This window comes from Camelina sativa, chromosome 4 (assembly GCF_030686135.1).
Source record: "Camelina sativa cultivar CO46 ecotype springtype chromosome 4, ASM3068613v1".
Taxonomy (NCBI): Eukaryota; Viridiplantae; Streptophyta; class Magnoliopsida; order Brassicales; family Brassicaceae; genus Camelina; species Camelina sativa.
In genome coordinates this window covers 25,719,528-25,732,110 of record NC_141883.1, presented here as the reverse complement: position 1 = coordinate 25,732,110, position 12,583 = coordinate 25,719,528, and the positions used below count along the sequence as shown (strand labels likewise).

General features: G+C 36.1%; 4 protein-coding genes and 1 pseudogene across 5 annotated transcripts; all 5 read left to right on the top strand.

Moving 5' to 3' along the window:
• The first annotated feature begins 26 nt into the window (after nt 1–26).
• On the top strand, nt 27–2,097 carry LOC147946202 (MATH domain and coiled-coil domain-containing protein At3g58440-like). Its single transcript, XM_087510776.1, has 4 exons — nt 27–226; nt 327–471; nt 713–1,474; nt 1,583–2,097. The coding sequence occupies exons 3-4, from the start codon at nt 1,403–1,405 to the stop codon at nt 1,928–1,930; spliced, it is 420 nt and encodes a 139-aa protein (XP_087366902.1). The 5' UTR covers nt 27–226; nt 327–471; nt 713–1,402; the 3' UTR covers nt 1,931–2,097.
• Nucleotides 2,098–4,689: 2,592 nt separating this feature from the next.
• Nucleotides 4,690–5,567, top strand: LOC104784151 (MATH domain and coiled-coil domain-containing protein At3g58370-like). The gene is made up of 4 exons (XM_087509533.1): nt 4,690–4,826; nt 4,929–5,089; nt 5,204–5,511; nt 5,562–5,567. Exons 1-4 carry the CDS (start codon nt 4,690–4,692, stop codon nt 5,565–5,567), a joined length of 612 nt encoding a protein of 203 aa, XP_087365659.1.
• A 354-nt stretch (nt 5,568–5,921) lies between these two features.
• On the top strand, nt 5,922–7,613 carry LOC109132534 (MATH domain and coiled-coil domain-containing protein At3g58360-like). The gene is made up of 4 exons (XM_019244191.2): nt 5,922–6,193; nt 6,298–6,455; nt 6,714–6,940; nt 7,036–7,613. The coding sequence occupies exons 1-4, from the start codon at nt 6,084–6,086 to the stop codon at nt 7,438–7,440; spliced, it is 900 nt and encodes a 299-aa protein (XP_019099736.2). The 5' UTR covers nt 5,922–6,083; the 3' UTR covers nt 7,441–7,613.
• Nucleotides 7,614–8,411: 798 nt separating this feature from the next.
• Nucleotides 8,412–10,281, top strand: LOC104781750 (protein RESTRICTED TEV MOVEMENT 3-like). 2 transcript variants are annotated; one of them, XM_010506486.3, is made up of 5 exons: nt 8,412–8,534; nt 8,616–8,756; nt 8,847–9,013; nt 9,216–9,442; nt 9,553–10,281. In XM_010506486.3, the coding sequence occupies exons 2-5, from the start codon at nt 8,647–8,649 to the stop codon at nt 9,955–9,957; spliced, it is 909 nt and encodes a 302-aa protein (XP_010504788.1). In that variant the 5' UTR covers nt 8,412–8,534; nt 8,616–8,646; the 3' UTR covers nt 9,958–10,281. The 2 variants fall into 2 exon arrangements, with proteins under 2 accessions (XP_010504788.1, XP_010504789.1); XM_010506487.3 differs by having other exon boundaries at nt 8,431–8,534; nt 8,627–8,756.
• Nucleotides 10,282–10,616: 335 nt separating this feature from the next.
• Nucleotides 10,617–11,237, top strand: LOC109132533 (MATH domain and coiled-coil domain-containing protein At3g58280-like; annotated as a pseudogene).
• The last annotated feature ends 1,346 nt before the right edge of the window (nt 11,238–12,583 follow it).

Genomic DNA, 12,583 nt, shown 5'->3' with positions numbered 1-12,583 from the left:
ATAAGAATCAGAATAAGGGTTTTTGTGAGTTCGTTTCTATCAGTGGAGACTTCAGGATCAGTTTTTAGGGTTTTTTTTGTGTGGAGGTTTGGCGATAACCTTTCTTCATTATCGTATTAATGGGTGAGCAAACGGAGAAGAGATTCACAGTGTCTTTGTATTATACATCGTATTCGCAAGACGAGAGATGCAACTCTATCCCCTTCTCCTTCGCCGGATACTATTGGTAATAAAAGGGTGAAACGATTACAGAACCTTTCTGTCTCTCGGTTTTTTTTTTTGTTGTAGAATCTTAACAATTTTCAGATGGGTTTTGTTTTGTAAAGGCGTGTTGTTACTTTTCCGAAGGGAAATAGGAGTGATGGTTACATGTCCTTGTATCTTCATCTTTGCCTTCAGGATGGAAAAGAGAAGTGAAATATAGCTTAACTCTTGTGAATAAGGGTCAGGGCAAATCAAACCAATCATTAGGTAACTGTTTTCATTCATATACTCCGCTCCTTGCTTGGTTGACGATATATTGCAAGCTATTCTTGGGGGACTCTCTTAGCTATGAAAAGATTTCATCTTTGTGGTCATTAGCGCTTCTGTAGTATAGAATCTCTATATCTGTTGAGTATATATATATATATATATATATACATATATTTTTTTGTTTATGATTAGATCACTTGATGCGGCAAATTTGTCTCCTTTTCTGTTTATGTGGCAGGAGGGAAATGTCCTTTTTGATGTAAAGAATAATGGTTGGGGTAGTAAAAAGTTTGTGTCACTTACCAAACTTTTTGACAAGGATGAAGGATTTGTGGTGGATAACAAACTCACTGTCCTCGCTGAATTAGACGTTTTACCAGCAGAACCTGTGAAGGTTGCTGATACTTTGAGCAGCAAAGGAGGAAACCAAGCTTCTGATGCATCTGTCAGTAAATCTCAGGGGGTCTCTTCTTGTCAAGTGGCGCAAAAAACTGAGATTGCATCTAAAGAGGATTTAGATTAAGATGACGCATCTGAAGAGGGTTCGGATGATGATGCAACGTCTGAAGTGGGTTCAGATGATGATGCAACGTCTGAAGAAGGTTCAGATGTTGATGATGCATCCGAAGAGGATGCGAATGATGATGGTGATAGGCCATATTCTGAGCCCTCTTCAGACGCTTCTCATATAGTAGGAAATCATGGTAGTAACAGTGTGGCAGCTGAGACTGAGGTTTCAGATGGTGACAATGATGATGCACCTAAAGATAATGTTGATGATGAGGCTTCATCTCATGTTTCGAATGATAGTGCTGTAAATGGAAGCTCTCTAGACCAAGAGAAGTCCTTGGAGGATGCCTCTCAGACAGTAGAAATTGGTGGTAGGGGGCTTAACACTGTGGCATCTGTTACTGGGACGTCTGAAAAAATGCTTATGGAGATTCAACCAGGAAAGGAAACAATGGATGTCATCAATGGGTTTGAGGTTTTTTCTTCCCAGGTAAGAACAAGATCGATCTTCTTATTGTTATTAGAGAGATGGTTCTAACTGGAAACTGAATGTGACAATCTCGTTCTCAATATTAGTTTATTTTGTTCTTGCTAGCAGGTAGAATCCATAAGCCATATCTTCAAAAGACACCCAGACTTAGCTATAGACTTCCGTCCAAAGAACCAACATATCAGTAGATGTTACATGGATGCACTCCTTAGCCTCATCGAGATGATGTGCCAGTCACCAGAGAAGCTCTCTGAGAATGATCTGAGCAATGCAGAGGACACACTAGTTGATCTGACTGATGTCGGCTTTAAGTTGGATTGGCTAGAGACAAAGCTGGTCGAGATCTCTAGAAAGAAGAAGATGGAGCAGGGTAGTAAGGCCCGGCTACAAACGATGGAGGAACAGTTGCAGAAGTTGAAAGAGATGTTCTTGGATCTTGAATCTCAGCTGCACTAGGAAAAGGTTGAGGCTTTGGCTGCGAGAGCTCCTCTCTCGTTTGCTGATTCTTGTAGCCTTACAATTGGTCAATCCTTGTCTTTTGATGTCTCGGAATATACTCCCTCCGTTTCAAAATATAGGATGTTTTAACTAAAACACGCAGATTAAGAAGTCTTTACTTTTAACAAGTTCAACCAATCAGAAACAATACTGCATAATATAAAATACCTCCTACTTACTTACTCATTACTTCATTTTAGTGCTACATATAAAATTATGTACTCATAATGACAATTTGGAAGCAATGTATATGTATCGTGAGATGTTGCAGATTCAGAGTTTTGTGTCAATGAAAAGTCCCCTACTTGTCGTTATCGAATCGGATTCATCCGCTCCAGCCATCTTGAAGAACATGGCGGATTTATTAAAGATGGGAAACTAAAGATTGTTTTCAAGGTTAGTCATGTTTATAAAGCTACTGAACAATTATAGGAAACGTAAGATTAGTACTTGACTAAAGTAGTAAAGTATATAACTTGAAATTAATTTCAAACCTCAATATGTGAGCAACATCGTGTGTTCTACAATTAAGGTTTTGTTGTTGATATCGTGTGTTCACCTTTGGTCCTTGACAGGTAGGATCAGTGAAGCGTAAACTTGAAAAACACCATGGCATTGCATCAGAAATTCGTCCGACAAAACAATGTCGGAGGACAACATACATGAATGCTCTCCTCGGACAAATTGAGACGTTGTGCCAGTTTCCTGGGAATATCTCTGATGATGATCTAGAAGAAGCATCTTCCGTAGTGTCAAATGCCGCAAAGGGAGGCCTTGTAGTAGATTGGTTAGAGAAGAGGCTCGAGGAAGTAAAGGTAAAGAATAAGAAAGTGGCCACTGCTAAGGCTCGGTTGCAACAAATTGACGAAGAGTTGCAGAAACTCATTCAGAAAATAGGTTGATCTGCAGGATCTTCAATCAGAAATGTTCCTCACTCGTCTGATGTTCTTAAATTGTCAAAAACTTTTGTTTGATTCTAAACTTGGTTAGTTGCTGTGTCTTGGCTCAGTTCTTCTTTAAACTTTGGATGATGAATTATCGTATTTCTAATTTTCATGTAGTAATGTTGTAATGGAGTGAGAGTCCCTTGGTTTTGGTAAACAATTAGTTCTAAAATAAGTTAACTTGATGAAGAAGTAATTGCTCTGCATCTGAACAGAGAGTGCTCTGTATCTTTGGTCAGTGGAGGAGGATTCCCCTGAACTTTGAGTCATAAAGTCGCCATATTCCTGGCATCATCATCACCAACTTCTGCTTGTGGGAGACAATACTACATGCTCATCAGTCATCACCCTCCGGAGACATTGATTTAAAGTGTTTTGCTCAGATTCTTAACAAGCAGAAAGATTGATTGATATTCACTAAAACGATCTTGAGAATGCAACGAACATCAAACGAGGTTGGCAAGATATTCGAAATTAAAAAAAAAAAAGAGATTGTGCTGGTATAACTACAGACAAGAAGATCTTAAGAATTGATGAACATCCCATTCAAGTTGTGTAACATCTTTCCAATAAATACGAGACATATCTATATAAAGAAGTTTAACATTTTTGTTCAAAAAAAAATCAAACTAAAAGTTGAGGAATAATCACCGAAAGTTGAGGAATAAAATCAAACTAAAAGTTGAGGAATAATCACCGAATGAATAATCACTTTTAGTTTGATTTTATATTTGGTGTTCTGGCTCAGAATGTACATACTCTTCTTTAAACTTTATAATTATTGTTTGTCATTATATTTTCTAACGGAGTCCCTTGGTTTTGGTGAACAACTGATTCATATGTCGAAACAAGTGTGATGAATATTGTGATCTTGTCTTGATGACTCTCTCTCTCTCTCTTGTCACATGGATCACGGATATGTATGTACATTTTAAACCTTGCATTATGCTTATGTGAGAATAACGGACAAGAAGATGGACAGATGGAGATGAGGAACTGTTCTACTGTATTAATCTTAGCCGAATACACCATGTTATATATATAAAATCTATGAGATATATGCAATCCCTTGCATATAGGAGCTAAACTCTAATTAACCTTTGATCATATCCAAACTAATTTATCCGAATAGTAAAAGTGTTTAGATTCACAACCTAAATTTTGCACAAGGAAATTTTGGAAACTGAGTGACAAGAGAAACAACAGAGTATGAATATCCTTGTACATTACCTATTTACCGATTTCTAATCATCATGTTTGGGGAAACTATTGATCATTTTAACTTATATATAAGCCAATAGTTACTCTAGCTTTAAAATCATGTTTCCTTAGCGATATATAGAAGTGATTCACTTTCCTATTCGAAATATATTTGCATTCATGTCTCTCTCTCTCTCTTTTCTCTCCTAGCTAGATCTTTTGAAGTAGTGCTACAGGGTAAAAGTTCAGAGTCTAAAACCTTTTTTCCCCTTAGTCTCTGTTGTCTTAGAACAAACTTTCATATACTATTTTCAAGGTTAGTTTACGATTTTAAAGTGTTTAGTTCGACCTTGACATGGAGGCTAAGTGTTACTAGTGGAATATAATTTAAAATTAAGATTTACTGCCTTTGAATTTATAGTCTAACTTAGTTAGAGTCCATAGTGAAATTTTAGGTTTGGTTTTTATTTTGTTACTCGAGATGTGTTTCCACTGGTGTATATATATAATGTGATCAATTTGGATGTATGAAATTGTTTTAAAGGTACGTAGTTTGGTTACTAGGAGTCTGTAATGGGGAGTACTGAAGAATTAGTTGATTACAAAAAAGAAGCTGATGATAACAAGTTCACTTGGGTGATTAAGAATTTCTCCTCTTTGCCATATGATAAAGTCTATTCCAGTCCATTCGTGATTGGTTGCTGCAAATGGTACATTAGTAAATAAAAGACTAGTTGCTTTCTCTAACTGTTTTAGTCCAATTTAAGTTTCATGAGGACATCCACTTTTGTTGATTGTGTTTTTGCTTGCAGGCATCTTCTGGCCTATCCCAAGGGAAATAAGTTTAATAATAGTTTGTCTCTGTATCTTGTGGTTGATGATTCTAGATCATTGCCTAGTGGATGGAAAAGATACGCGCAGTTCTCCTTAACTATAGTGAACCAACAAACGGAAAAACTCTCCCAACGAGGAGGTGATTTTTTTTCTAAACTCGCTAATGTGACTTGTGCTGCTACTGCAAGATTCTTGTTATATATGCATTGTGTGCTTTGTTAGTTTTGACTAGAGTTCTATTTTTCTTGAACAGAGAAACAACACTGGTTTAATCAGAGAAACCTTGGCTCGGGTTTTACATCCATGATCCCACTTCCCAACCTTCATGCCAAACACGGTGGATTTCTTGTGAACGGAGAAGTCAAGATTGTTGTGGAGATAGATGTTCTTGAAGTCATTGGAAAGTTAGATGTATCAGAAGAATCTGAAGAGGAAAACCAACCTCTTAAAAAGATAAAGCTAGATGATGATAACGATGCAGTCTCTATTGATTTTCTCAATGAGACTTCACCAGTAATGGAAAGCATTGATGTCAACGGGTTTCAAGTTCTTCCATCACAGGTAAGAAGACTTAAGATTAGTGCTCAACCCTTTGTCATTTCTATAAATAGTCTTGATCATATGTGTTTACACACTATATAGTGTTTCTCTCTAATTTGTTTTTTCAAAAAAAAAACAGAGAAGTTGACTATAACCAAACTGAGTCTTTCAGCTTCAGCTTTTGGATTTATGTAAAAGAGATTTCCTAATTTTGTAATTTTAAAAATTATATTTAGTTTGTTTATATTAAATCCTAAACTTACTCAACTATAAATACTTAATTTATTTCCTGTTAAATAAGTCAACATTCAACTAAATTTTTATATTAAGCAAAAACGTAAAAGGAAAAATATTTATTTTTATTTTGAATAGTAATTAATTTAGTTGTCGAATATGCTTTTTAGTCAAAGCCAAATCAAATTAGCATTTTTACTCTTTTTTTTTAAAGAGATTTCCTAATTAAACTCCTCGAGATGGTTGTTTGATTCTCCGATTCACGAGTTGTTGTGTGTGGCACTCGGGTTCTAGGGTTTTTCTTTGCTTCATGTTCCTCCTGCTAGGTTGACAGCTAATTAGAAACATCGTCAAAATCCATGGGGAAACCACAACTTGCTAAGAAGATCACTTGGGCGATTAAGAATTTCTCATCTTCGGAAACTGGGAAAATTTGTTCTGATCCATTCGTCGTCGGTGGATGCAAGTGGTTAGGTTTTTTCATATGTTTATCGTCCATGTAGATTTGGGTGTTAATTAGTATCCTTCACATGTGTGTTGCTGATTCTTTTTTTAACATATTGTTTCATGCAGGCGTTTAATTGTCCATCCCAAGGGAAATAACGCTGATTATTTGTTTATGTATTTGGAAGTAGCTGATTATGAATCATTGTCACCTGGATGGAGAAGACACGTTTGTTATCTCCTCAATATTGTTAATCAAAATGCTGTTAAACGTTCCAAACAAAACGGTCTGTTTTATTTCTTCCCACTACTCTTAAATATATGTTGTCTCCAATTTATTTCAGTGACGGACAGTATCATAAAACACAAGACTGCTGTTTCTGTCAACCAATATGGTTTTTGCAAGTCTAGTAGTCCTTTTACAAGTTTTGTTGATGTTTTCAATCGATCCACAGAAGCATTGTTCAGGTGTAGCTAGTGCTTTATTTGGGTGTTAGCTAGTGAACTGATTATATAGATTCTGTCGTCGTTTGTGATTTTTACAGAAGAAGAAAAGTGGTTTGATGTGCGGTCTCCCCGCTGGGGTCGTCTGTCCATGTTTCCACTAAATGAAATCAGTGCCAGAGATAGCGGATTCGTGGTTAATGGAGAACTCAAAATTGTTGCTGAGATAGAGGTTCTTGAAGTTATTGGAAGCTTAGATGTATCAGAGGAAACTTCAACAATTATGGAAACTACGGATTTTAATGGCTTTCAACTTCTTCCCTCACAGGTAAGAAATTAAGAATGCTACAAACCCTTTTTGTGTAGAAACATTCAGCTATATGGATATATATATATACTTTAAACTTCTGTTTTCACTCTCAGGTGGGATTTGTGAGCCATATCTTTGAAAGACACCCAGAGATTGCATCTGAAATGCGTTTAAAGAACCCAAATCTTAGGACAGGTTACATGAGTTTGTTACTCAGTCTGATTGAGACTCTGCGCCAGTCCCCTCACGAGCTCCACAAGACTGAGATAGACGAGGCATTTGCTGCACTCAGATCCATGACTGATGCTGGATTTAAGGTTGATTGGTTGGCGAAGAAACTTGTTGAGCTGTCGGAAAAGAAGCAGAAAGAGGAGGCTGGTGGAACTCGGATGCAAGAAATCAAAGAAGAGCTAAAAAGTTTGAAACAGAAATGCTTAGACCTGGAAGTTCAGCTGGAGAATACAAAAACAGAGGTTTCAGCTGCAAAAGCTCCTCTCTCATTCGCTGATGTGTTTTAAATTTTCTTTTTGAGTTGATAGGCTTCTGCTTGGTGACTAGCTTGTCTGTTCGTTTGCAGATAGACTTGGGGTTTTATGATGTTGTTTAGATACTTTGCTGCGTTATATCGCCTTACAATATTGATTGGAACATTTTCGATTCAACAAAATTAAGAACATTTTTTTTTGTTCAACCTTTTTTTTTTTTTTTTTTGGACACAAGTCCAGCAAATTCTTTTTTCTCTGAGTTTAGATTTAATTAGTACAAAGTGTTACAAGCTTAGACTGCTTAGTCACTGTTACGACTGGAAGAGCTGAGAGACATAAATTTTCATCATTTGGATTTAAGGTTCCTTAATTATTCGAAGGTAAGTAAGCTAGCGTAAGATCATGTTTCTTTATTTGTATTAAGAGATTTTTAATTAGATAGAAAAGAAATCTTCACCTTATAGTCTTCTTTGGGGATTACAGAACCCCTCACAGGTAGAGTGGTTGAAAGTAATCTAGAAAAGAGAGTACCAAATTTATCACTTCCAATTTCTAAATGGATTTAATTTTATTTTGTAATAATTTTTTTTTGTAGAAAAGCTTATCGTTACAAATAATTTTGCTCTAATTTTTTTTTCTACAATAACGTACGTGCATACACAATGACAACGCGGAAACAGGATTTTGGACTCAACGTACAGTTTGGGTATATTTTTGCTACACTTGTAAAAAAAAAGAAACAAAAGTATATAAACTGATGAAAACGAAAAGAGAAGTTAAACGTGTTCAAGAGAAGAAGAAAGTGAAAGAAAGAAGTAGCTGGGAGAGAGTCTGAAGCTAGAATCTGGTCGATAATCATATAAGAAAAGGATCGAGAAAGAAGAATCGAGCAAGAGTCAACCCTAGGACCCAAAGATGGAATCCATAATGCCTATGCTCCAAGTAACCCTAAGAGGAGCGCAAGTGATTTGTATATATTCCTCGTGTACGTAAACTAAACGAATGACATTTCATAACCTAGCACTCAAACTTTTATAGGCTTTGATCCCATATATATATGAATTCTTGATTTTCAATTTTGGATATGCTGCGTGAGATTGTTATTTGATCCCCAGCTTGGATTCTAGGTTTTTTCTTTTCTTCATTTTTTGCTAGTTTTTTCTTCTGATATTTTTTTTTGTTTTTTTTTTTTAAATGTTCTACTGTAGTTTGTTTGCAGAGGAACCTTCATCAAGGTCAATGGGGAAGCAATTTGATAAAAAGAAAATCACTTGGACGATTAAAAATTTCTCCTCTTTACCAGCCGACATTATTTATTCTGATCCTTTTGTCGTTGGTGGCTGCAAATGGTACAAACTTTTCTAATGTTATTTTTTTGTCTATTTTGGGGGTTTACGTGATGTACTCCTTTGTTTTCTTTGGCTTTTTTTTTTGTCCAGGCATCTACGGGCCTATCCCAAGGGGTATAATAATACTAATTCCTTGTCCCTATTTCTGGGTGTTCTTAACTCTACTTCTTTGCCTTCCGGATGGAGAAGACACGCTAAATTTCGTCTGACAATAGTAAATCAATTATCAGATAAACTCTCTCAGTCAAAACTTAAAGGTAATTACTTCTCCCCACTTCTAGACATAATCATAAACCCAAAATATATAATCATATAGATAGGAAGTAACAATCCTTTTTCATCCCACATCTTCTTATCATTCAGAAGAACGACAGGTGCATAGTTCAAGTACTATTGCTTTTATTCCAAGTAAATGATTGAATAGATGATTTTTTTTTTTTTGTTGTTGTGGTTTTACAGAACTAGAAAACTGGTTTGATGAGAAGACTTCCAATTGGGGTCTTCCATCCATGTGTCCCCTAAATGAGATTCATGCCAAAGATAGTGGATATCTATTAAACGGGGAACTTAAAGTTGTTGCGGAGATAGACGTTCTTGAAACTATTGGCAAAGTAGATGTAACAGAGGAAACTTCAACAATAGCTGAAATCGTAGATGTTAATGGCTTTAACCTTCCTCCTTCACAGGTAATTAGAGAATTTTTTTATGATGATGTGTTCTATGATATGGTGCTTTTTTGGTGTCTCGGGAAACTACTCCTTGAATATGCATTCTACTTTTTGTTTCAAAATCACAGGCAAAATCTGTGAGCCGTATGTTTGAAAGACACCCAGAGGTTGCGTCAGACTTCCGTCCAAAGAACCCAAACCTCAGGACGGGTTACATGAGTCTGCTACTCAGTCTGATTCAGAGTATGAGCAAGTTACCTCAGGAAATTTCCAAGGATGATCTGTTGGATGCTTATGCTGCATTGGGATCCATGAAAGATGCTGGGTTTAAACTGGATTGGTTGGAGAAGAGACTTTATGAAGTGTCAGAAAAGAAGGAGAATGAGGAGGCTAGTCAGATTGGGCTAAAAGAAATGGAGGAAGAGTTGAAGGATATGAAGCAGAAGTGTTCAGACATGGAAGCTCTGGTGGAGAAGGAGAAGGCGAAAGTGTCGGCTGTGAAAGCTCCTATCTTATTCGATGATATTGTTTAATGGCCCTCGATTAAGGCACTTGGAGTTTGGTTCTGCTTGGTGTTGTGGGCTGTTCTTGCTAATGAGTCCTCTTCAAACTAAGGAAGATAAAAGAGACCCATATCTTGGAAATATCCGTAATGTTGTCAATTGTAAATCTCTTGATTTAATTTCTGTTAAGAATTGATCGATAATAGAGTATATAATCAATATTTACTCAAAAAAATTCCGTAGGATGACTTTCATATCAAATGCATCGATGAATGAATCAAGCAGCGACAAAATTGTAGGAGTTTTGTTTTTTTTTGGTTATCATAGGAATGCTTCAGTTGTAGGGTTTTGCCTCAATTTTCCCAGTGCCTTGATGAAAAAGTAATATCTTTGTTTTGTATAAACATATTAGTTCATTGTCACATGAAGAGTCGCACCAAACAAGTGGCTCTCCTTGATGGACGCAATTTAATATCCATTCAGGGCTATTTCATGATTATGCCAGAGAGTATCAAGTCACGATGAGTCAAGGTTAATAAATATGATACTAATTACGAAATGCCTGAATTTTCTTTATATATTTATCTGTTGTGGCTAAGGTTTTAGCACCGACGTTGTGATATCGTCTGGCTTTGCCTTCGTCATCCTAAACTGCAGTTTGTAAAAGCTGAGAGATTCTCATCCTATAAATGTATAAAGAACTTACTACTTTTGAGTCTAACGATAGTGAAGATGTTGAATATTCTCCGTCTCAATCTTCGTCGGAAGACGAAGAAACTGTCGAAGTCAATGGGTTTCAGGTTCTTCCTACACAAGTAAGCACGAAATTATTCAACTCTCTGTTCTCTAACAGCACTTTGTTTCTTATTCCTTTTTAATTAAATACTGAAGATAGTTCGATTTGACCTTTTTTTTTTGGTTAACAATTTTCTGCTTAACAGGAAGATATGGTCAATGAAATGTTTAAAAAACATCTTCAAACTTCGATTTGAAGAATCACAAACTCAAGAATGCTTACATGGATGTCCTCCTCGACCTAATTGAGACATTAAGCCAGTCGGCGAAGGAGCTTTCATCGGAAGACCTAGAAAAAGCAGAGAGTACGCTTTTTGATCTTACTAAAGCAGGCTTGAAAGTGAGTTGGTTGCGTCAGAATTTGGATGAGCTTACTTGAAGAAGGAGAAACAGAGACTTAGTGGGATTCAATCAGAGAACTCGAGGAACAGGTCAAGAAGCGAAAGCTGAATTTGTCCGATTTGGAATCCGACCTTCGAATAGAGAGAGCTACAGCTTTGGTTTCTAATGACTGAATTGGGTTCGGCGATGTTGTCTGAATGAATGAAGTCTTTCATCTTTTTACTTTTCCTTTCCCTGTTTCAGCAGATTTTGATTTTTTTGTTACTTAGCTTGTGAGTTGTGAAACAAGGATCAAATCGTTCTTTAAGGTTTTGCCTTGTTTTATGTTTAAATCAAAAAGAAAATTCTTCTTGGTTTTAAGAAAATTCATAAATCAATTGATCCCCCCATATATGATGTGGTACAAAAGTTAAAAAGTTAAAAAATACACACTTTTACCCTCTATGTTGGATGCTTTTGCTAGTTCACTGGAATCCATGACAGATAATGGATTTGAACTGGATTGGATGGTGAGGAAAACTTATGAAGGGTTAAAAAAGGAGAATGAGGAGGCTAGTGAGAAATGGAGGACATGACGCTGAAATGTTCAGACATGGAAGCTTTGGTGGAGAAGGGGAAGGCAAAAGTGTTGGCTGCAAAAGCTCATATCTCATTCGACGATATTGCTTAATTTTTTCTTATGTTATTAAGGCACTTGGAGTTTGGTTCTACTTGGTGTTGTGGGCTGTTCTTGCTAAAGAGTCCTCTTCAAACTTAGAAAGATAAAAGGAGACTCATATGTCTTGGAAATATCCACAATGCTGTAAAATGTAAATCTCTAGATTATTTTAAAAGACTGACCGCAGAGTATAGAATCAATATTAACTCAAAAAAAAAATTCCACAGAATGACTTGCATATCGAATGCGCATAAATGCAGTAGCTATGAGGTTGGAGATTTTTTTAGTGTTTTGCCTAGTTTCTGTCAATTTTACTCAATGCCTTGATGATAAAGTAATGACGTGTAAGAACATATTTTTTCGTTTTTCTTGGGAAAGCTGTTGTTTTGGTCAATGATAAAGCCATAAAGTGTAAATAAGAAACCTAGTTTGTCTTACGAAGAGTCGCTATCAAACAACCGTCTCAATTCAGATGATGTATATGCAGTTTTATCTATCGCTGTTTACCAATTTTACTTTATTGATAGTAATTATGGCAAAGAGCAAGTCACGATGAGTCAGGTTCGTCATTTATTTTACCAAGAAATCAGAATTTTCTTTATATATGTGATCATCTGGCTTCTTCATCGTAAACAAAAGTTCGAAAGCTACGGAATTCTCATAATCATGTCGACAAAAGAAAATAGTTATGTGCATACTAGTGATAGCAAAGATGATGATTTGACTCCGTATGAAGATGAAGATGAAGAAACTGTTGGCGTCAATGGGTTTCAGATTCTTGTTTCACAAGTAAGCACAAGAATTTTTAATTATCTGTTCTCTAACAGAACATGAAAAATTAAATGTGATAGTCTTTTTTGT

What these genes read in the sequence shown, in the direction of transcription:
- LOC147946202 (XM_087510776.1), top strand. Translation starts at nt 1,403, where the DNA reads ATGCTTATGGAGATTCAACCAGGAAAGGAAACAATGGATGTCATCAAT. An exon ending in TTGAGGTTTTTTCTTCCCAG is followed by an intron (nt 1,475 to 1,582) that starts GTAAGAACAAGA and finishes TCTTGCTAGCAG; the next exon opens with GTAGAATCCATAAGCCATAT.
- LOC104784151 (XM_087509533.1), top strand. Translation starts at nt 4,690, where the DNA reads ATGGGGAGTACTGAAGAATTAGTTGATTACAAAAAAGAAGCTGATGAT. An exon ending in GTGATTGGTTGCTGCAAATG is followed by an intron (nt 4,827 to 4,928) that starts GTACATTAGTAA and finishes TTTTGCTTGCAG; the next exon opens with GCATCTTCTGGCCTATCCCA. An exon ending in AAAACTCTCCCAACGAGGAG is followed by an intron (nt 5,090 to 5,203) that starts GTGATTTTTTTT and finishes TTTCTTGAACAG; the next exon opens with AGAAACAACACTGGTTTAAT.
- LOC109132534 (XM_019244191.2), top strand. Translation starts at nt 6,084, where the DNA reads ATGGGGAAACCACAACTTGCTAAGAAGATCACTTGGGCGATTAAGAAT. An exon ending in GTCGTCGGTGGATGCAAGTG is followed by an intron (nt 6,194 to 6,297) that starts GTTAGGTTTTTT and finishes TGTTTCATGCAG; the next exon opens with GCGTTTAATTGTCCATCCCA. An exon ending in TTCAACTTCTTCCCTCACAG is followed by an intron (nt 6,941 to 7,035) that starts GTAAGAAATTAA and finishes TTTCACTCTCAG; the next exon opens with GTGGGATTTGTGAGCCATAT.
- LOC104781750 (XM_010506486.3), top strand. Translation starts at nt 8,647, where the DNA reads ATGGGGAAGCAATTTGATAAAAAGAAAATCACTTGGACGATTAAAAAT. An exon ending in GTCGTTGGTGGCTGCAAATG is followed by an intron (nt 8,757 to 8,846) that starts GTACAAACTTTT and finishes TTTTTTGTCCAG; the next exon opens with GCATCTACGGGCCTATCCCA. An exon ending in CTCTCAGTCAAAACTTAAAG is followed by an intron (nt 9,014 to 9,215) that starts GTAATTACTTCT and finishes GTGGTTTTACAG; the next exon opens with AACTAGAAAACTGGTTTGAT.